This window comes from Electrophorus electricus, chromosome 2 (assembly GCF_013358815.1).
Source record: "Electrophorus electricus isolate fEleEle1 chromosome 2, fEleEle1.pri, whole genome shotgun sequence".
Lineage (NCBI taxonomy): Eukaryota > Metazoa > Chordata > Actinopteri > Gymnotiformes > Gymnotidae > Electrophorus > Electrophorus electricus.
In genome coordinates this window covers 33,680,841-33,704,999 of record NC_049536.1, presented here as the reverse complement: position 1 = coordinate 33,704,999, position 24,159 = coordinate 33,680,841, and the positions used below count along the sequence as shown (strand labels likewise).

Here is a 24,159-nt window from a genome sequence, read left to right as displayed (position 1 = left end):
AATGCACAAAGACACAAGCCTGCAGAAGCTGGTATTGCTTCATTACCCTCATAATGTTTTTATGTCGCTGCTACAGTGACATGCTTGTGGATTTAATAATCCCAGCTTTCCTTAATTGGCCGTATTCACGCAGCATTGCGGAGAAAGAGCAGGAATGAGGTGAAGAAGGAAAGCGAAACAAAGAAGAGAGGAAAGAAGAGGCACAAGACATGTGAGCTGCCCTCTGCCAAAGAACGTTCCAAACATTTACTGTATTAATATCTAATATGGGACTATGGGTCAGGCATTGTATAGCCCTTTCCCAGAATGCCCTGCGGTGTGGTGGGTGTGCTGAGCGCGAGCGCTGCTATGATTTGAGTATTACTTCAGATGAAAAGCTGCTGGTGGAAACACTTTCATTAGCGTGGATCGGTGACCCAGGTTCAGCCACTGAATAAGTATCTCTCTATTAATGATTTCTGCAGCAGAAAACCCTGTGACCCTTCAGCACTTTCAATCGCCACCGAAAAAGAGGAGAAATAGGCCAGGGGGAGGAGGTGGGATAAGGGGAGGGCTGGGGGGGGGGACTGATGGAGAGAAAAGAAAGAATACATACATTTGTTAGATGGGAGCAATGGAGGAGGGTGGTGATTTCTGCCACGCTGGGAGGATTTCAGGCCATTGACTCATCTGGGATTTTCAGTGAAACCTTCCTGGACGTCACAGGGTGCACGTGAACTGGTGATTGAATTCATTGCCCTTCAGACACGCTGACTGACCGTTAACCCTCTGAAACTCACGTCTGCATAGAAACAAATAATGCATACAAACTTAATATCAATATGTTCAAATATAGTGATGTCTATGTACAGGGGGCATGCAAACACAGCTCAGAAGAATGAAATGCACACACATATACACACACACACACACACACACACAGGAACTAGATTGTGGGGGGAAAGGTGTGCTGATATGAACACACGCACAATACTTTGTTATGGAAGTCAACTCCATAATAGGAAGCTGACTCTGTCATGTATGATAGATGCCACACTATAAAAATACTGAGAGGAAACTGATATTTAGATATTCAGTGTAGTGTGGTGGGTGGTGGGTTGGTATAGTGTAGTGTAGTGTGTCGGTATAGTGTAGTGGGTTGGTATAATGTAGTCTGGTGGGTTGGTATAGTGTAGTGTAGTGTAGTGGGTTGGTATAGTGTAGTGTAGTGGGTTGGTATATTGTAGTGTGGTGGGTTGGTATATTGTAGTGTGGTGGGTTGGTATAGTGTAGTGGGTTAGTATTGTGTAGTGTGGTGGGTTGGTATAGTGTAGTGGGTTAGTATTGTGTAGTGTGGTGGGTTGGTATAGCATTAGTTTAGTGTAGTGTTGTGGGTTGGTAAAGTGTAATTGGTTGGTATAGTGTAGTGTAGTGGGTTGGTATATTGTAGTGTGGTGGGTTGGTATATTGTAGTGTGGTGGGTTGGTATAGTGTAGTGGGTTAGTATTGTGTAGTGTGGTGGGTTGGTATAGTGTAGTGGGTTAGTATTGTGTAGTGTGGTGGGTTGGTATAGCATTAGTTTAGTGTAGTGTTGTGGGTTGGTAAAGTGTAATTGGTTGGTATAGTGTAGTGTGGTGGGTTGGTATAATGTAGTGTGGTGGGTTGGTATAGTGTAGTGTAGTGGGTTGGTATAGTGTAGTGTAGTGGGTTGGTATAGTGTAGTGTGGTGGGTTGGTATAGTGTAGTGTAGTGGGTTGGTATAGTGTAGTGGGTTAGTATAGTGTAGTGTGGTGGGTTGGTATAGGGTTAGTTTAGTGTAGTGTTGTGCGTTGGTAAAGTGTAATTGGTTGGTATAGTGTAGTGGGTTAGTAAAGTGTAGTGTAGTGTGTTGGTATAGTGTAGTGTGCTGGTATAATGTAGTGTGGTGGGTTGGTAGAGTGTAGTGGGTTGGTATAGTGTGGTTGGATGGTATAGTGTAGTGTGGTGGGTTGGAATAGTGTAGTGTGGTGGATGGTGGGTTGGTATAGTGTAGTGTGTAACAGTACTGCCTCTGTGGGGTCTTACCTCTGCCAAATGTGTTAAAAGTAAGTGTTAACATTGCTGCTACAACCAGAGCCTGCAACACAGTGATGTATATGTGTAACAACACCTGTGATGAAACTCAAATATAACACAAAGCCTCCACCTCTTCATACAGACTTTAGCTTTATAAACAGTTTAAACACTGTAATAAATAATTTGAAAAGTATTAGATTCTCTTCCCCAACAATGAATAACAACCACTAAATCGCTATATTGTATTAATGTAACCTCTATCTGAACAGTTTCATTAGATTAACTAAATAAATGCTGGAGTGTCTATGTATGGTGTGTGTAGAGACTTCAGTCTTCTCTCCTAATCAGAGTGTGTTGATGGTGGAGCATTGGAAGTGATTAGATAATGAAGCCCTTAAACACTTAAGGTCTGATTCACTACAGTCATGAGCAACAGCTAGATATGTTTGCATATGCAAATAATAGTACAGGAGCATAAGCGTGGCACTGAACAGTTACAGGAGACACTTTGCCCATGTTACTGGTTTTGTGAATAACAGGCCTCTGAGTTGAGTGGAAGGACTACTGAGACAGTCATAAGCTCAGAGAGGAATCCTATGAATGAATGACATGACTGATATATTTTGAACCTTTCATTCTCTCCCTAAATAAACAAGTCTCTAAATTCTAATTTAGTAACACATACAAACACCCTTTGAGGAAAAAAAAAAACATCTGCTGAACATATACTTGAAAGGTTAGTTGGTGAGTAAGAGATTAATAGGAGATTAATTCAAGTACAATAATATATTAAGATTGTAATCTGAATGAAACATAACAGCAGTCACTCCTCTGTTATCAAAGTCTAAACCAAAGTCATAAATTCCACAGCAAAGAATCTGTCACATAAGGCCTTTAACATTAATACTCTCCATGTGTGAAACCAAAAAAATTAAATCCAATTACAAACATGGTACCAAACATAAAGCCTTATCTATCGACCTAATCAAATCCACCATAGTGCAAATTAAAATATCCCTGACACCTGTTAATCCTGCTTTGATGCAACACTGACAATTTATCACTCCCTTACCATGAATGTCCAGATGAATGACATTTCGGAGTTGAAAGATAAGAGCAGGTATGTTTGGCATGGGAGGTTTTTTCACCTGGTTTACACACGTTCCTCACTTTCCTTCCGGCAGTTAAACCAAGACCTTGCTGGAGCCAGCCGATGACAGCACAGGTCCGATGCGTTCAATACGTCATGACACTTCTTCACGGCGTTCATCATAGGTGTCATACCAGCGACGGCAAACAAGTCTCTGCAACATTTAATTAAGGAACTGTGGATGATTCATGCTTATAAAACAATATAAAAACTACAGGAAAATGGAGGTTGCTTCAAAAGCATTTTTCTAACGTGTGCATGGCTGGGAAGATGAGTATTCGCATCCTTACCTCAGTACATATCTTTTTTTTTGTATATGGACACAAACACCAACTCAATGGGACAGGCCACTAAAATACTAAAAGACTGAGACATTTGTAACTAGAAAATTCCTGTTTTGTATTGCAGGGTCTTCCCCATCTCCTACGCTGAACTGGCTGCAAGCGGACAATGTCACCTGTCTGTCAGCACTAAGGAGTTAGTGGGTGAAGTCCCAGGAGATCCCGTCCTGTGTGCCATGTCCCAGGTAACCAACGTCCAATGTCCAGTCCTCACATGGGATTACACACAGAAGCACACACATAAACGCAAAGACTACACACAGAAGCACACACATACACACATTTTGTGATGCTACCATGACAGATTATAGCATGTTACTACAATCAATTTTGAAAGCAGCTTTCAAGTGCTAATGTTTTTTCAAGTGTAATTGTTTGATCAGTTATTACACCTTAAAAGACCCTCAGTAGTAATAACGAAACAGATCAAAGCCAGACTAGTACATTTCATGTCAAACTGCCCTATATCCCATTTGTGTCATCTAAAGCTGTGTTCTTTGGAAAGAGCTGTCATCAGTCTCTTGGTGGTCCTACTGAAATGAAGTTATCCAATTACTCTATGCCTAATCAGCCTGTTTTGGTTGCTCTCGTCTCTCCGAGGTACTCCACAGTATAAACAGTTCACTTACTGCACACAGAAAGGGGCTAATCAAGGGAATTATTGTTTTGCTGCTCCAATTTGCCAGCTTCCAGTTCAGCCCTGATTGGGATGAAAATGTGCTATTGTGTGCCCTGTTCATGCTTGAACTTCAAGTGAAAATAATGCAATGTGAATCGCTCCTGGATGATCATAGATGAATTAAAAGGGAGTTTTGCACGTTTAAGCCACACTGTGTTTTGGGAGGATGTCCTCTATATGATTCGTGTTCTTTTATAGTTTTCCTCAAACAAATTTCACACAGAAATCTAAGTTGCGACAAAAGTTACAATTTTTGGAACCTGGCCAAAATAATTACTTCTTATTTATAGCGTTTATCACAAACAAAGATCATAGATGTATGTTGTCCAGAAATGCAGATAGATCAGAAAATATAAAGAAGTTAAATCAACTGCATTGGAACTAGAAGACACATAATAGCTTGGTGTTGCTATGCACAAGCTAGAGAAGACTTTATAATGAACAGGCAGAAGTAGGAAATATAAATAGATAATCCTGTTGATGCTCAGATAGTGTTCAGAGAATCCAGAGACAGAGATAGATAGTTGGCATGACTGGAGAGCCATTTTGTTGCCTACTGGAACCCTGTTCTACCAAAGGAACCACTGAAAGAGAGGAGGCTAGAACTCAAAACTACCCTGGAGAGGTGCCAAACCAAAGGACTGGAGGACCAAGAGTTCTAGGCATACTCAACAAAGGAGACAAACTTACTAGAATAAAGGTTATAGTAAATGAAGGATGTGGTCTCTCCAGAGAAGCTACAGAGATTCTAAGCAGTATGGTGACACACAGCCCCAGTAATTCCACAAAGCCCTTCCAGAGCTGGGATATGAACTGGGATCCTTGGTCATAGACATACTCTGGCAGCAGTTCAACAAAAGCTCCCGGGACTGTGAAGTTACACTGGAAATTTCACAAGAGCTTTCATCACGAGATGACGTCATGGCCACTACATGTGTGGGGATTCCATAGCCCTCGCTTGTAACTTCAATGGGACTTTGGACTGGACGTACAGTCGAATAATCTTCTGAATGTAAGAGATGAGGGAAGATCCACAGTACTGTGATGTCAAGAGCTGTTGTGTCCGCACAGTCCCAGGATGGCTGGTGGCTAGAGAATTATGCACGCAGGTGGAAAGTCGTAGCGACAAGTACGTTTTTCTGGTAGCCTTGTCTATTGGCACTGGATTGTCAGCTCTTCCATGTTGGATGTATTTGTTGATATCCCAAACAATCTGAGCAATTTAGGCAGTGGTCGGAATAACGGTCCTAATGAACTGGTAATAGCTACACTTCATAAAACCCAGGAAAGAACATCACTTTTTGTGTTTTTAAAACCTGGCCTGCATAAACCAGTGAGTTGGAAATGGCTGAAGAATATTTGCGATATGATTTAGTCAGAAGAGACTCGTTACCTTCTTGATTTCCTAGGCAAAAGTGCACGCAGCCCTCCTGAAAGGTTACCTTAATAGAAAGAAGTTTCTGGATAGTTCGATGCAGAGACCTTGAATAGTGTTGTTAGACATGACTGTCTGGACCCCCTCCAGGTGCAAGGGCCTTCCAAGCATGAACAAGGTCACTGTGATCTTACAACTGCAAATTTGTAAGAATTTGCATAAATGTGTACAAAATGCTACAAATGGTTAAGGTTAGGGATGATTGTTAGCTATCAAATTTGTACCTCTTTTTTGGACTTTACTTGTATGAAATCCAGTGAGGTCTGTCTTGCTTGCAATAACTGATATTCCAAAGATGTGATGTTTTTGGATTTGTGATGTTTTTGGTGACATCACACTGACAAGGCAGGTGGCAGGGAATCATGGGTATGTGGATGGCTCAGATCAGATCAGGCTCAGCAATACAGAACTGCTCACTCCGCCAACGTCATCAATTACTGGAACTGTTCCAGTTGACTAAAATGATAAGTATTTCTTTTAGACTCCATCCCTAAATCGGTGGTGTAACTCATGTTAGTACAGAAGTAGATTGGCCTGAAGTCACTGATGCCTCTCTTTAGGAGTAATCTAAGTCTTCCATCATCTTGAAGTCTTGAAGATCACTGGTTGCTAAAACCTTGTAATTTCTTGTTCTAAGAAGGTTGCTAGTTCAAATAGACAGGGAGTCATTGTGTTAGGCCTGTTACGTTTGAACTTCTACCCACAGCCCATGACAGGTTGCAATGATGACCACCTACTCATTACAGGTACCGCCGTCTGCACCAGTGTGGGAAGAGAAGCCGTAATACAAAGCTGACCTTCATTAGCTGAAATGATTCTCTCCTGAAGTCCAGGCTCTCAACAGACTATCAGAGCAAATTTCGAGAGACTGGCAAACCAATCAAATGAACAAGTCTCTTCATCCTGCTCTTAAAATGTTTCCAAATCTCAAAAATATCAAGCATAGTCAAAGTAGAAGGCAGAGGCATTCTGTCTAAGAAAATGGTACACAGCAGCAGAAATCCTTGACACAACTCAGGTGTGTGATTATATCTTGCACAGACAGTCAGTCGTACATCAGAGGGAACAGCAGGTGGTCTCCCTTCCCCAGACAATACCAGTTTCGCAGTATTTAGGGTGCTTAACTGTTGAGCCAAGATGTAAACGGTCAAGTGGATAGTTGTTGAGACGTTTCCTGCTGACCCTGGAACAGTCCTCTTAGCATCAAATGTATCAGCTGCATTTATTTAAGATTCACAAAGTCTTCCATCTTAGACATAAGTTAAGGACTATAGATCACATATAAGGTAAAGACTACGGACCACATATAAGGTAAAGACTACGGACCACATATAAGACGAGGACTACAGACCACATATAAGTTCAAGACTACAGACCACATATAAGACAAGGACTACGGACCACAAATAAGGTAAAGACTACAGACCACAAATGCAGGTGCACAAGCCTTTATTTGTGTTGAGAAATACAAACAGAGATGGAAAGAAGAAGGAAACATCTAGAACCTTCAACTATTTGCATAACATTACATTAGTATTCAACATTTTAAATAGTTTTGACAGCCAGAGGGGCAGAGCTGTCATGCCACCCACAATTATAGTGCTCCTCCCTGTCCTCATGAGGGACAAGTGTGTCTCATTAGGGGAGGAGCATGGACTCTTTAAAACTGGTCTCTCCAGCCTGTAGAGAGAGAGAGAGAGAGAGAGAGAGAGAGAGAGAGAGAAGAAAAAAAAACCGAACATGAGAACAAGGACTTGGCTGGGGAGGCAATGTGGGAGATGTTGGTACATGAATTGTCTGTTCAAATATAGTTATATTTGTTGTTCATTACACACAATCAAAGTTTCACTGTTTCCAGTGTGCTGGTCTTCGAGTGTGTGCTCTTGGTCCCCTGCTTGGTCTCTCAGTCAGAGCAGCACATCCTGTTCCTTGGCCCTCACCACCCGACACTTAGGCATGCTGGGAAACGAACAGGCACAGATGTGTATGTGAGGCCTGTTCACATTTATTAAGCCTAAACAACTGTCATGCCCTTTTATCATATCATACATTTTATTGTGCATCAGCTAAAAATATATCAAGACCTCGATCCTTCTACACATACACAGAGATAGCTGGGGGGGGGGGGGGGGGGGGTGTGTAAGCGGGGCAATTAGCCCTTTAACAAGGGTTTTGAGTAGGCCTCTCTGAAGACTGCTCTTACGAGACTGCGGCGCCATAGCGAGCCACCGGGAAGACTGTAAAAGAGAGGGGGGAGGGGCTTCAGAAATCAAGTCTATCTGCCATTTACCAGTTTACTGCTGTGTTTTAGTTACTGTGTGTTTGGACAGCCCATTAGCAGGTGTGTCTTTACTGTCTGACCCAACAAAGGCCTTTATCAGCCTCCAGACTGGACGACTTCTCAGTGAGAACAGACCTGCTCTGCATCAGCGTTGGCAAGTGAGCGCAAGTACACATGCACAGGCAGCCAGCGCTCACACACACTCACAAACACGTTCTCACAAACACAACCCGGCGTCTCGTATACAGCCTTTCCTGTGCTGTCACATAGAAGATGGTTGCAATTAAAACAACTTGAGAGATATAACGCCTTTGAAAAGTTATTCTAAGTTAGATTATGCACAGTAAGGCCTGATCTGTTGAGCCTATCAGAACAAATTATAGATGATTGCTTTAATTAATATTCTAAAATTTGTTTATGTTGCACAAGTCACATCTCTTATCTTAATGCAATTAGTTGTTCACGTTTGTCTAGGCGTGTAACATTAATGTTATCTTTGGTGTAATGCAATTTTTAGTAGTTTTACTTGATTCTGATCACTGAGAAACCATCACATTTTACTTCCCATTCATTTTTTAAATGTTGTGCAAGCAGTGCTTAACAGAATGCTAAAATATGTGTAAAAAAACATAAATGACATGTTTAAGATTGATGTAGATAATGTTTCTGCTGTGTCTTCAGTTGATGATGGCTAGCAGATCATGTGATCGACATCATTCACTCAAATTACTGTGCTTGGTGGCAGACGACTTCCTTTGCAAGTATTCACATGTAAAGAGGGAAGAGAACATCGGGCTCACTTGCATTCCTGGGCTCGCTTTTAAGAGCCTCTACACAAATACACTGCTGCAATTGCTCTGGCATTCACAGTCATAAAAGCTACTTTACGAGTCTGTCAGAAGAAGCCGTTCACCTCTGTCTTCAGAACAGGAAAATAATCGGATAATACACAAATATGCAGTGGATGGGCTGTGTTTGGGCTGTAATTTTACAGACATTTGACAGGCATTATAAAAATGAACCCATGCATTTTTTTTGTACTTTGTTACATTTGGAGAAAATCACTTGGCCCTAATAGTCCTAATGAATTAGAATAAGGCTAATAACGTAATGCAACAACATCAAGGTGAGATTTGTGGCGTAAATACAGCGCGTTTCATCCACTGCTGGCAGACCTACCCCTATGAAATGTAAAACACAAATCAGTTCGCCGAGATAACCAAGGTCAATTTTTCTGAAATACTTAATTAACATAATATTATAGAGGAGTGGCGGGACAGTGGGATTTTTTGATACGTTTAGAGGCTTCAGCTGATAGCAAACCTTTCAAACTGGCTCCAAGATTTATGCAGTCAAAGAATAGATGGATCAAGGCCAGCCTAGATTTCATTAGGTTTGAGAGACAAAACCTCTTTCATTGAAGCCCACTCTTTCTGTCATTTCTCCCTGGCCCGGTGAGTCTGAGTGGAGCCTGATTGAAAGGAACCATCATATGCACATCACTGTTGCCCGACATCATTCAGAGAACAAACCGATTTAGATCCTTAACTACAGCAGTAGCACTGATTGCTCAGGCACCGGCAATTTCCTAACCAACCACCACCTGAACAATGATGTGTACGGCCCTCTTCTCCCCAGCCTTTCAGAGGAGGAATCATTTCACAGTTTGGAACGAGATCTCCATAGCAACTCCTCTTTGAGGGGTTTAGAATCACCGTCCAGTAATTCTATGATCATCAGGCGCAGCCATTCCCGACCGTTCTTTTCACAGCGGCCACAGAGGAGAAGGGAGGCAGGCAGGTGGGTGGCTGAGGGGGAGGAAGTGCTGAAATTCTACAGTCTATTTCAAGCAATTCATCTAGCCAGTCTCCATTAGAATTCAAAATATTTCGACCTTCAATCAAGGAGCGTTATGTGGAGCTGCAGCGATCTCCAGTCAAGACGCGCAAAACGTTTTAGTCTAATCACCCAGGACAAGTGGAGACACACAGAGGCTCCTCGATCGGAGGCGAATCAAAATGCTCATTTTAGACGCTGACAACGTCTCAACACACACACCACAAACACACGGCACTGGATTCAGACCCCCTCCTCTCCCCTTTTCTGTCTGAAAATGGATCTCAAAATACAGTAGATTTGCTCAGTGACTACAATCACGTTTCTCATTATGACTGCAGAGAGTGTAAATGTGTCATTGTGTACTGTAAATTGGGCAGTTTTTTCATGCGGCTGTACAGCTAACCCACTGTCCAAGGCCGTAGCCGGAGTCCTGAATAACATCACTTGGTTTCAAACTAAATGTAATATCCATGTCAATATGTAGTGTAGAACACATACAATAACAGTCCATCTTTCTCGTTTTCTAGTTTTACTTTCAGCCCATATATTCATTCTACTATAGAAAAGTCCCAACATTGATGGAATGTCTGTATTTCCTGATGATGATGATGATGATGAAGATGATTTCTTTCATTACCTGAGCGGTCAGTTTATCCCGATGTGACCGCATGCCCTGACCCTGGCGCCTCGAAGTGCTGAGCAGTTTTTCAGCTTGAAGCTGAGTGACAATTCACTTAGGTAGTGAAGATGACGAGCACTCAGTGAAGCTAAAGAGAAAGCCTGGATTACAGCTTGACAACACTTTACTTCACAGAGCGACTCTGCGCTTGTTAACCTTCATTTTAAATCATAGCTGGAAGACAAAAAATATAATAAATAAATAATCGCACTACTGACAGAGTCTTCCCACAATAAATACAATTCCCAGTGCTGTAACAAGCTATGCAAAGAACTCTATGGTGACAGAATGTTAGCATGGCAGGGTTACAAAAATGTACCATTGCATTACTATAGCCACAACAGAGGGGTAAAAAAAATTCTGAGTGAACTATTTGAAATGTGAAATGCAGCGAGTCTCAGCGTAGAGTTCTAGCCAGTGTAATTCAAGACTTTGTGGTTATGCCTCCAACCAATCACGGCAAGACATCTCCTTGTAGCATCTTGTTTTTATTTGCACCCTCTCCCACCACTACCCCAGCTATGGGTAAACACGGCAGGATTTCCTGATTGTCCAACATTATTTCTGCATTATTATCAGGGATGAGGGTCTGTAGCTGTTCTACAGAGACTAGTCCACATGCATCTTTCTCCCAATAGGTGTCGGTATCACTAGTGATTAGCAGAAAGGAGGGTTTGGAGGAACCAAGCACCACAGTGGCGGCTCACTCCATCCTGGGCGTGTGAAAACGTGCCATTCTGTGGTGTTTTGGCTGCTGCAGATACTGAGCAAGAATAACAAGTCAGGATGAAAAGGAGCCATAAATGTGGACCAGACCAGGGCAGCTGGGAAAGCAGAGTGGCTCTACGCTTGGGCCCACGGACCTGCGTTCCTCTCTGCTGCAAGAAAAAACACAGAGGAAAACGTCTCTGTGAGAATGGGGTTTAACTCCAAAATCCTCTCACAGTAGAATAGAGTAAAAATAAGCAAAACAGATCGCTTGTGTTACGAAACAAGTCTGTCTTTCGTTCTGCCTTTCAGACTAGACAGATTGACTCATACGCACACATTGGTTTAGTCACACACGGTAACGTGAGGGCTCATGTAGAAAACCTTCTCATCTCTAAGCTCTCGGAGTCCTGAGGTGTGCTGGAGCATCAGTTTTCAGCATCTCCTCTCAGTTACTCATTTTTGGATGCACGTGCTGAAAGGAAATCCACCGTTCAGGCTGACTTTTCAAAGTCATTAGATGGTTGCAAAAAAAGCCAAAAAACAAGCTGCCACTGCTTAAGGCACGTGCAGGAATGAGAGAGTGCAGCCAGGGCTTCTCTTCCTCCTTGTGTATGTGGGCCTGCTGATCCAGTATGACCGCTGTCTGGCTTCAATCACACTGCCGATGTCTGACGTACATCCACCTACAACAACCTGAACTACAAGACAGACACACTGCCTGTCAACGCAACTTGAATCTACTGTATTTTTTAGGGAAAAGAGTGTGTTAAGAACTCATCTGTATCCTCATGAGCAATGCGAAAATAACACAGGCTACGAAAAACACTTTCTAGGAGCGGCATGGGCTGCATCCTGAACACTGGCAACGAAAGCAGAGCTCAAAATCAGTAGGGAAGACTTTTATGGTTCACATGACATTGGATTCATATACAAGCAAAACCAAATCACCTTCTTGTGAGCCATTCTGGTATGAAGTCAAGCACTGATAAACACAGCATTCACAAGAGTGGCGTGAAGTTAGAAGTCATCTCTCAGTCCTTTGTATCCTGTTCTATGCGTTTTGGCAAACATCTGACGCAAGAAAAAGTGTGTTCCCACTACCATATAATCAGATACTATAAAAGAAGTGCCCTGGATGTTGAAACATGTACCATCTGACACTGGGTAAAACATTTTTGTAATTACAAAACAAAGGCAGAAATCGTTAATGGTTAAGTGGTGAGGCAACCACTTATTCTCAAAGGAGTTCGCTGTAAAAAAAAAACCAAAAAAAAAAACAATGGTGGGTCAAGACAGAGAGCTGTAGATTCATAAAAGGAAAGTATCTATTTTATGGGTTGGTTTCCCACTACTATTCACAAATGGTGTTTACAACAGACAGAAAGAATGGAGCTGGTTTTATTTAAATATATACATCCCTCACGGTATCGTGATACCGAGGAACTCAAACCAGCAATAATTGTTTTTTTGTTAATCCCGAACGGCACAAATCAAATTGGAAAATAAGGAACTTCCAGGCCGTTATTTGTTTCTCCAGGTTGGACGACAATTTGGCAAACCTGTCTTTTCCAGTTTTCCGCCTGTGTGTTGGTTTTGAGAAAGCAATTCCTTCCTAAATGAAGAATATGTTTCCAGCATAATTGTGTTTACCTGCAGCCGTTGGAAACCGTTCCACAAACGATCTTCCAATCACCTCGTGACATAGGGAAACCCCATGCAGGTAGAACGAAGAGCACCTGCAAGGTCTGCAAAGTCTGAGGAGACTTCAGGAGCCACAGAGGCTTTCTATCACAAGGGGTCCACTGGGCAACTATTGAAAAAATGGCCATGGACCTTCACTGACACCCTCATTACTGTGTCCAGCGGTAATCCTGCCTAGAGAGGCCCTGAGAACAATAAGGGTAAATGCTCTGCATTGTAACCCTGTCTGCTGTACCTCTTTCTGTCTAAGCATCGCTCAACTACTAATCAGAGCTCTTCTCATATAATGGGAAAGTCAATAGCTGCGTACAATCAGTAAACAAATTCGGCTATTTTTAAAAAGAACCCGCGTCTCCATTTTAGAGCCAGCAATTTAAATTATTCTACCGTGTAACACCTTAATTGTGTAAGACAAAGACGATGTCGAGAGCACAAAGGAGCTGGGAGTGGAGAGAGAGCCGCAAGTAATTTCTGCGCTGCCATGCAGAGATGACATGTGATAAGCGTCGCGCTTTCCCGCAGGCTGTGTCGCTGATGCCAAACGACAATTTATAGTTAGTCGCCATAATAAGGCATGAACAAACAGCTTGTCTTCAAGTTGCTGCAAATGTGAGTCTCTTAATGAAGATAAAGAAATGCAGTTAGAGGCATATCAAGAGAGGCATATATTATTTTCTAAAAGACCTTTATTGTCCGCTAAACAATCAGTTTCGTTTTCAATATTCACACTAGACCAGCTGCCATTTAGTGACATTGATCTTTTCAGGTCACGTTGTTAATAATCACTTTCAGTCGAATTGTAATTCTGTGCAGTTGTGTGTTTGCAAATATTTTTGCTTTATTTGAGATACTTGAATTTTTACAGAAGCCCTTTTGTGAGCCTAAAGACATTAGCATTTATTAATAATACTTTATTGCAGATGTCCAAAAGAGGTACAGTTACTATTTTGGGTATTAGATCATTTGGCCATTAGAACGCTTGGTGGAATAAAAGCGGTGAGGATCGCATCCACTTTTACACATTTACAATCCACACACACCACACCGATGGTGAGAGGACTGAAAGCCCCTTTTCTCGGTAAGACATCTTACTGAGTCATCGCTGAGGCAGTAGCAAACAGCAAATCGAACAGTGTCACTAAGTTGCTCATGGTGCAGTCAGCTAGGGGATCTGGGGTAAAACAGGCGGAGTACTACAGCGAGACAGGGCAGACAGTGACTCGACACCAGACCCAGAGCTGTAGCGTGACTGAGAGCCCTGACATAGCTCACACACCCTTTAGCATGAACAACCTATAGGTCACTCTTAACCTACAGAGCCTGCCAAGAAAATGACAACAGTCACGAAACGTAAAGCGGAAAAATGTACTAACGTGTGTATTACATCATTTTGTGCTTACATGTCAGCCAGTGCCCTACAACACTGAGACCACGAAGTTCAATGAATAATTAATAATAAATTATATAATAAATCGTTTAAGTAATTTGGTTAATGAAGGCTAGATATTCTGGACAATACACATTTGTTAAGTCAGGCTTGTCATTATTAGGAGCAAGATTAGTCCCATTGAAGATCTATATACCCCAGAGATTAGTCATAACACATACTGACATTCCTCTCTCTCTCTCTCTCTCTCTCTCTCTCTCTCTCTCTCTCTCTGATGTCAAGGAAAGAATGCAAAAAGAAAAAAGAATGAACGAACAGAGGTCAAAGATGAACGAACAGAGGTCTGAGGAATAACTAACACGTCTTCAGATCTGCAGGCAGACGGACAGACCCCATACCTTACAGGTCCATGTGTGGTGTGGTGTGGTGGGGTGGGGTGGGGTGGGGTGAGGTGGAGGCGATGTGGAAGCGTTGGTGGAGAGTGAACGGCGCTTTCATCGGGTTCAGTGGTGCAGAAGGGGAAACGTTCAGATGAATCTCGCTGTTCAGGCAGAGAAAAGAGCGACTTCCTGAAAATGAAGACACAGCACACCAGCTGACATAACCCACCACGGCCTCCGCACACATCGCAGCCACTGACGTCTCTCCTCCTCGGCGTCTTTACACCGCCCGTCTTCCTCGTATCTTATTTATCTTTAATCCTCTAAAACAAATTATTTACAAAAAAAAAAAAAAAAAAACCACCTCACACGGTTGTGTTAGATCGCCACGTACAATAATAAGGTGAGCTAATCCCGTAATGGATCAATTGCGGTTGGGAAATGCAGAGGCAAATTGGCATGGTGGTGGATTTAGGAAGGGGGTGGGAGCGGGAACACAACCCTGCGGTGAGCTCGGTGAAAGAGCTGGAGAGTCCTTCACTCTGTAAGGCACGAACGCGAGTGCGATAATGGGACAGATTTCCATCTCTACCTCACCTGCTGCTTGGGATTTACGTGATTGGTTGGTTGAAACTCAAAAATCAACGGGGATAAAATTGGTGTAGATTGATGAGATGGAGGTTGAGGTCTTGTGCTATTGAGGGATTACTGTTTCTCTTAGTCAGAAATATTTCAAGGATGCTTTAGAATGTCCTTCGAGACACTAAAAGAAGCACTTCACAAACAAAAAACAAATGGGATCATTTGAGGCTTGTTATACCTTTTTGAACTGTTTCGAGGGTGAAAATTACCGAAGAATGTCAGTTAATAAAATCTTCTCGTAAACACAAATGATCAATAGCAGTCAAGGGTAGTATCTATTTGAATATGTATGGAAATATGTATCAGGCGCAATATGCACCTTTAGCAGAGAAAGGGTTACACAAAATAATCCAAGGGTGGATCCAGTTGAGGAAAGGCCCCTTGATGTGCTTGGTGTTCAGTAAAGATTATAAAATATGCACTGTGCAAGACAACGTGAAAATAACTGTTTATTTATAGTCATTATTACATTTTACATAATTAGGTAAATATATCTGCCTTGCTATGTACGGACAGGCCGGTCCGTTCAGGAACACGGTAGGGCCTGCTCTGACCTCAGAGCCTCTGGATTAAAGCCCTGTTGGGTAGTGCTGATTGTACTGGATAAATAGAGATTACTACAAGTGGACAGTCACCACTGAGACCACCGAACCCCACCTTTCGTCCTCGAGCAAACATTACAGGCCAGTGCAGCTTCTCGTAGAGCAAACGTGATTGTAGTCCTAAACCATGTGCTTTTGGAATGTTTTGACCACTAGACACCTGTTGATGGTGGTTTATCTGAACTACATACACCACTCATCATCATTGACCCTAGTTTGAGACATCTAATTAGCTTGACAATGTTTTTGTTGTTGTTGTTGTTGTTGTTGTTGTTTGAAAGAATAAAGCATATCTGTTAAGCATTTTAAACATGCATGTGATAATATATCTCACGGGGGCAAGTACAATGAAAAATGTATTATAGACTAATAGCAAGCGTGTTTGTGAAATCCTCACTGGATAGCCTCCTCCTCCACATTTCTGTTTCGGTTGCAAATTCATCGCCGCACTACAATTACCGATGGTCCTAAACATCGCGATATTTTAATGGGTCCTGCATTATTATTTTTTTTACAACACAGAGGAGAAATGCTAAAATATTCGCAGGGTTTGCAGATTCAGATTAGAATGAACTCACGGAATTTACGGTCATCTGAAACGCTAGGCTTTTAATAAACACTTATGCAAATGATAAATTATCGTTCATGCATTAATTAGCATATAGTTTCGATCTGGTTTCATTGTAAAACATGCGTTGAACACGGGAGAAAATAAGAGCCATTTTTCTTCGCATACTTTAACAATACAAAAACAATACAAAAAAACACTGACCCACATGCCATTCACTGAAAACAGGTCATCGTTGATAATCTAGTCCGCTAAATTAAAGATATATGCAACGTTCTGCTATTATGGCATTATATTAGATGTAGGCGCTGAACGGGAAGCTAAGGAATGTTGAACGGGAAGGATCCCAAAGCAGTGGCACAGCACGAGCACGATGACGTGGAAGCATATCCATTTCAGCAGCTGAGCTGCAGCACCTTCAGAGACAGAGATCTCACTGGACTGGATGAGTCATCTAGACGGAGATATAGCGCCCTTCAAACTTTACCGTGCCTGTATAAATGGGGTTTGATGTACAGGTGGTAAACGTCAAAAATATATTCAAAAGTAGGATATATATAACACGTGTAAATACGAATGCCCTTAGCACTGAGCATATGGCCACCGTAAGTCTCAATAACTGGCTTCACCGAAACAAAGCACAGCTTTCTTTAGGGCTCGCTAGTTAGTGCTATTTCTCCTAAAATGAATATCAAATGATGCATACAATAATTTAATACTTAAAATAAAAATACGGAAATTAAAAATTCTGAAGCAATTTTATCTGAACTTTCCATGTCCTTAAACGGTTACTTTATATTACTTTGTATTAGAGCCCCGCATCTTTTTCTGTGACCAAATAATAAAAAATAAATAAAAATGATAAGCTCAACACACTCAATCAGGAAAGGCAAACCAAACGCGAAGTAGCCCGAGTGACTTCAATTTATTCCCTTGTCAGCATATTACCGAAGGGGTGATACGACAATTTATTAGTCGGTTGTTTGTAAACACTAAAGATTTCCCACATCTCGAGATTTGTGATGTCGTGCACAGAGATGACGAATGCCCCATCATCCCAGTCAAGCGTTTCATTAGCGCTGCACCGAGAGTGCCAAAACCTGCGGAGCTCCCAGCGGACCCGAAACGAGCGGGAGCCAGCCTGCCCTTTCCTTCATACTTCCAATAACAGCGTCTTTTAAATCAGACACGTCACGCATTTTAAACGTTCAATGCAGACTGATGAGTAATAGTCTAAAATGACGTTTGTTGTGTGTTTTTTCACTGTCTTTCGTTTGATGTGCTAGGAAGAGGAAGCGGGCTGATTTGAGGTCGTGCAGCAAAGGACCTATGAATAACAAGGATTTAAGTTAAGATAGATTAGTTAATTATCAACAAATACGTTTTTCCTCTTAAGGGTGGGAACAAATTAATCCCAGCGGCAGCCGACAAAAAAATCTCCGCGGTAAAAACCCACACGCTGCTCTTTAGACATGCAGAGAACGAAGCTAAAATTATCTAGATTTAGAGCAAGACCCGGACCTTTTGTAAGAGGCCACTAACGAATAGGTTTAGTTTAATCATTTATCTTTAGTTACTTATAGCCATGATGGATGTATTCCGTCACTCGCACTCACGACAATAGATACAGAGTGTTTTGTTCTTTCCAAATAAATCACTCGCATTGTTTAAGGTACATTGATCAGTGTAATGACTTGTAATAGGCTTCTAATTGCCACAGAAAACTGCACGCCAGGTAGCCTGGCCAGGCTGACTGCTTTGAGTTTTAAATCAGGGACCAAAATAGTTTTTTGGTTTTTTTTTTTGTTTTTTTTACTAAGAAATATTAAAGTATTTAGTCGCACGAATTGGGAGGTGTAAAAATGTGTTAGCCTATGCGTTAAGCACAACAGTCCATCATACAGGCAATATTTTATAATATGATCTAAACCATCAAATGAAATAACTGCGATATATTATGAGAATCACGCGAGGTTTTGCTATGCCCTTAGATCTTCGCTTTTGACCAATACTGTCTCCAACTTTACACATGTTCTAAATATACGCAGAAGAATCTCACATTAAAATTACACAGCGATGAGTGTGACCTAATTTTATGTGATAAGATCTTATCACATAAAAAGAATTCATGAAAAAATAAGGTGAATGTTCAGAACCTCACAGACTTCATCTAATGGATCAATCAATGTCCTAAAAGGCACAAATTCTTAGTATGTTCGTTCAAAAAATGTGTCGGATCTGGCACCACAATTCATTACAGCGCATCAGAAAATTAAAACAAAAAACAAAAAACGGGCCACTTTAATGGGGACAAATCAAAAGTTACACATGTACATGAGACGTGGAGTCCTCTCAGTCAAATGTGTTTATACTTAACAGATATTTAATAGTGTTAATTGTTTCCCTGTCAATTTACAGTGATTGCAGAAATGAAGCTATTTTCTAGGCTCCATCATGTGGATTTGAATAAATTGTTTTAGATTCCGCTCTCCATAGGAGGGATTTAAAGCGAAGCGCTTTTGAGCAAATTGCGGCCGGGCTGGCTGGCACCGTTCAGCCTCTATAATGGAGCATTATTTGGCAATTTTGAATACTGTAATGCACAGCTTTTGGCGAGGCCATTTTCAAGAAAATTGCTTTAACTTTTAAAGGGATGATGATTCAGTCCAAAGCAGGCCATTGTTAAATTATGCCATTACCCTTAAATGTTTTAACAAGCAGAAGAACACACTGGTATAATGCATTGATCTTCACATGAAGAAAAAAATCAAAGAAAACCTCACGACAAAAAAAAAAACAGCAAAGACTGAGAGGTGAAAATGGACATGAAATAATTTATCTATATTTTAAAACAATAAGAAAAGCGTCTTGAGATATGAGCTATAATGTTTTTTTGTTTATTTTGTTATCCTACCAAGGTCTTACCGAGTTCTTTCCGTTTAATTGATCTTAACATTTTCGACGCCAAAAATTGGACAAACCGTTAAGTGGCGATTTTTTTTCCTGACGGATTTATCTTCACGTCTCATAGGTCATGCACGTGCTGCCTTTCTGAAGGCATTTAAAAGGAGCGCTAAGTTGAGCGCACGCGCGCATTAGCCAACACCTCCCCCCAACACACACGCACACACACGCACGCACGCGCGCACACACACACACACACGCACACACACACACACACACACACACACACACACACACACACACGTTCCACAATTTCTCACACCTGTTGTGAGATTAGTGATTCCCCTCTGATTTCCTTATCTTGACATGTCTTGTGTTGACTGTCAAATATTTTAAAAGTTCGATTTTTAAAAGTTTGGAAATAGATTGCCACGGTACTTATAATTTCTTGTTATCCAAACACAGAAAGTCGTTCAATTGCGTCTAGTCACGATAGCATTATAACAGTTTATCTACAATTAACACAACTATATAAAAATACTAAAGTAACACTAGAGTATTAATAATAATAAAGTAATACTGCTTTAAATGTCGTATCATTAGTAATATGTTATATTATTAATAATTTAAAATACAAATGTCTCACGTGTAAATATTTTTCCATTGTTTAAGATGTAGCCTGTCGCAGTCGAATGACAGAAACGGCGTTAAACATTTCAAGACATCATGCACAAGACAAATATCAGTTGCTTACCATTGTGGATGCCAGGCTTATTAAATACCAATATGAGCTGAACTCTATTGTGTGTGGAGATACTACGTCTTGATGGCCATATATATAAAAACGTTTAAAACAGCAGATCGCTTGATGCCTGGCAGTGGGCTCAGTACCCCGGTTATTGATTGACACGCTACTTTAGTATTTGTGTCAGGGACGCATCTCTTATTGGCTGAGCTCGGCTCCTCGCTAAGTATCCGCTGCGCAGATTGGCTGCGCGTCCCATCCAGCTGTACTTCAAAGAACGCGCTCTCTACAACTAGGTAGAGTGTGGAGCCTCAGCCAAGGGGCCAGTGAGACTTCAGTCGCGCACCGTGTCCAAGTCAAACTGGAACATAACATCATTGTTGTCGTGAAAAATCCAACGCAGAGAAGGCCTTGGCTATGGCTACGTCTATACTCGGGGTAAGTACAAAGCGTTTATTTTCATTAAGGTTGATTGTGAATTTTGTTCTTCTTTCTTGCATCTTTATCACGCTATGTTCCTTGTAACCTCACGATGCTTTGATTTAAAAAGTATATTAGAAAGTCGCAAGGTACTTTTCCCTGATTTACTATGATTCGTGTAATTTTAGATAGGACAAGTTTTAAGAAGACGTCGATCCTGTGAGATTTCATGAACGCTGAATCACTCGTTTAGGTAGTTCTACAGGTGTCTGTGTAAAGCACAATACTTCCTCACCTTAAAATTGTTAAGAATTACGAATCAAAATAGTTAGGTTTTCATTTTAAACCGTCAAATATCGTTATATTGCTAAAAAACAACTTTGTTTTCTTGGCAGGAAGAGCCACGGTTTGGAACTACCCCTTTAGCTATGCTGGCTGCGACATGTAACAAAATTGGCAACACGAGTCCTCTTACCACTTTACCCGATTCCAGTGCGTTTTCCAAAGGTGGATTTCATCCGTGGAAAAGATCGTCATCGAGTTGTAACTTAGGATCGAGTTTACCAGGATTCACTGTAGCGACAAGCCGAAGTACCTCCGGACTTACGACGACAACAGGCACGGGTAACAGCGCGTTTTGCTTGGCCTCCACTTCCCCAACCTCTTCTGCTTTCTCTACCGAGTACAGTAGCTTGTTTTCCAACTCGGCGAGCGTTACATCTCAAGAATCCGGACAGTCAGCCTTCATTTCCAAAGTTCACACGTCGGCAGAGACTCTGTACCCTCGAGTGGGGATGGCACACCCGTATGAGTCATGGTACAAGTCCGGTTTTCATTCCACCATCTCGGGAGAGGTGGCCAACGGTGCGTCCTCGTGGTGGGACGTTCACACAAACCCCGGTTCGTGGCTCGAGGTCCAAAATCCTGCTGGCACACTGCAGACGTCGTTGCACTCGGGAACTCCACAAGCCATACACTCCCAGCTCAGTGGCTACAACCCCGACTTCTCCACTCTCACTCACTCCGCTTTCAGTTCCACTGGAATCAGCCCAACGGCGTCCCATCTCCTGTCAACGAGCCAGCACCTGTTGACGCAGGAGGGATTCAAATCTGTGATCCCCACATATACGGACACTTCCGCCGCCAACGCCATGATATCTGGCGCCAGTTCAGGGATAGGGAGTTCGTCCAGGTCCTCCAGGAGATACTCCGGCAGAGCGACATGTGACTGTCCGAACTGTCAAGAGGCAGAGCGGCTAGGTCCCGCCGGAGCCAGCCTGCGGAGAAAAGGACTTCATAGTTGCCACATTCCGGGCTGCGGCAAAGTCTATGGCAAAACGTCTCACCTCAAAGCGCACCTCAGGTGGCACACTGGTGAGAGGCCCTTTGTGTGCAATTGGCTTTTTTGTGGTAAAAGATTCACCAGATCCGATGAGCTCCAAAGGCACCTTCGCACGCACACGGGAGAGAAAAGGTTTGCTTGCCCGGTATGCAACAAGCGTTTCATGAGAAGCGACCATTTGAGCAAGCACATTAAAACGCACACCGCCGGAGGTGGCGGCAAAAAGGGAAGCGACAGCGACACCGACACCAGTAACTTGGAGACCCCTAGGTCCGAGTCCCCGGAACTCATTTTAGAAGGTGTAAACCCAAGGGTCTCGGTCAAAGAGCAGTCTCCTCATCATGAGTCCTGAGGGGTCTGAACCCACAAATCTGCGAATGACATAAAAGCTATTCATACAAAAACAATTTCTCTCCAAAACTGGTAGGTCATAACAAAAGGAGAAAAAAAAAAACGGGTCAGGAGTTTGACGAACTGTTTTGGTAACGGTTTAAGCATTTTTGAAACATGAAAACGGACGTTTTGAAATGAAACTCGTTAATTGGGATATGATTATTGCAACCTAAAAGGTGATTTCTATACTGTATCAAAACGGTTCACAACGATCAATTAAATGTAGGCAACGTGTTATAAAAGGTATTATTTGGTTTGCATCGGTGCGTAAGGAAGTGAATCCAACTGAACAGGGCTGGGATTTGCGAGATGAACTGTGTACATATATCGACAAATAACATGATATTTTTCCTGTAAATGTTCATTATGACTGTTTTGTGGTGGATCCTGAAATTCAGGGAGTTTTCTTTACTTTCGACGCACTTTGTGGATGTCAGTATGTATGTAACACAGCTATTTAAAATTCAGTTACTCCTTTCTTTACCTTGATAAAAAATATATAAATGTTTAATTGTATAAAGTCTCGCGTATAAGGCTTTCATTTTGTAATTAAAGGGATTTAAAATCTAAATAATTTTGTTGTTGTTTGATGGGCGTGCGTAAGAAGTTTATTTTAATTGAAAGTGAATTTATTTAGGCTCAAGTGAGAGCAATCGCTTTTCAAAATGCTTGGTATGTCACACTGAGAAGAAGAAATAATGTGTACATTTGTGAAAACTATAAATCAATAACGGAGTTCGTATATGGACAAACGCAAATTGACCCACAGTTTCCCAGTGGGATAAATCAATAGTTAAGGCCCCGGAACAGGCATTTTATGCCCAAATGAAAATCTTGTTAAATAGTGTTAATTGTGACTTGGAGCACATCGCAGCCCCATGTGTCTTGTATTCGTGATTAGGGATTCGTGTCTTATCAAATATCTAATTAATCTCCGAGACATCATTTGTTCATCCGCTCTTTAGCAGAGCTTTTCCGAGGGGGGTTCACTGACAAAGGGCCCGGAATATTTATTTTAATCGCTCAAATTAACTGCTTACATTTGCATGTCAAACGGAAAATGTCCATCTAAGAGAGGTCTACGGCATAAAGCAGCTTTTAGCTTTTAAAGCCCTACACTTGATTCGGTGTTATGGGAACAGTTTTTTTTTTTTTTTTTCTTTTTGGGTGCCACTTTTGAAAAGAAAAATGGGAAAAGCCATATGCAAATTGTGAATTTAAAATGCTCTTGTTGCGGCGCAGTCAAATGGTCGGTGACTGTTATTTGAATATCAGTGGCCGTGTACTGAAAGGGTTCAAGGATGCTCGCTGACTCCTTTGTGTTTATCCAGTGCAGCGTCCGATCTCAAAGAAAACCCCGCGGAATAATTAGGCTGCGGCGCGAAGCCCAGCCTGGGAACTCGTTAGGGGTGCACGTCTCATCCAGAAAAGCGCCTTCTGGGGAGGAAGTTAAATTGACCAGAAGGCAATAGACGAAAATTATTTTCATTTCCTATTGTAAGATGGTGACCGGTCGTACCGGCAATATCCAGGATAACATACACAAATAGAAATCGTTCCATTAACATTTAATGACATGGTAAAATTTTGGCGGAGATTTTGCTGTAGGCCTACTTAAAATATTGAGAAACAACTGAATAAAATCTAAAATTGGAATGGAGATACAGTTAATGCCGAGTGACAAACTATATTTAATAAATAGTAACAATATTTTAACAATATATATTATAAATGATCCGAGTTGGCTACGCCTTTTACCTGGTGAAGTGTGATTTTGAGGCTTTTAAAAGTTAATGTAGGATAGCCTATTGCGATTTTACTGCAGACACTCCAAAGCGTGAGTTACGGAAATGACCGCTGTTTGGGCGTGAAGGCATTCATAAGCACACTTTACAATTATATGCTTCTATTAAGATTTACAAACGG

At 41.7% G+C, this 24,159-nt stretch overlaps 1 protein-coding gene and 1 long non-coding RNA gene across 2 annotated transcripts; one reads left to right on the top strand and one right to left on the bottom strand.

Moving 5' to 3' along the window:
• Positions 1 to 7,151: 7,151 nt before the first annotated feature.
• On the bottom strand, positions 7,152 to 20,181 carry LOC113589375. Its single transcript, XR_003411967.2, has 3 exons — positions 20,088 to 20,181; positions 7,475 to 7,598; positions 7,152 to 7,319 (listed from the first exon to the last, which is right to left on the bottom strand). It is a non-coding gene; the product is annotated as an uncharacterized LOC113589375 (long non-coding RNA).
• Positions 20,182 to 20,352: 171 nt separating this feature from the next.
• Positions 20,353 to 22,781, top strand: sp9 (sp9 transcription factor). The gene is made up of 2 exons (XM_027029008.2): positions 20,353 to 20,516; positions 20,894 to 22,781. The coding sequence occupies exons 1-2, from the start codon at positions 20,496 to 20,498 to the stop codon at positions 22,190 to 22,192; spliced, it is 1,320 nt and encodes a 439-aa protein (XP_026884809.2). The 5' UTR covers positions 20,353 to 20,495; the 3' UTR covers positions 22,193 to 22,781.
• Positions 22,782 to 24,159: the final 1,378 nt, after the last annotated feature.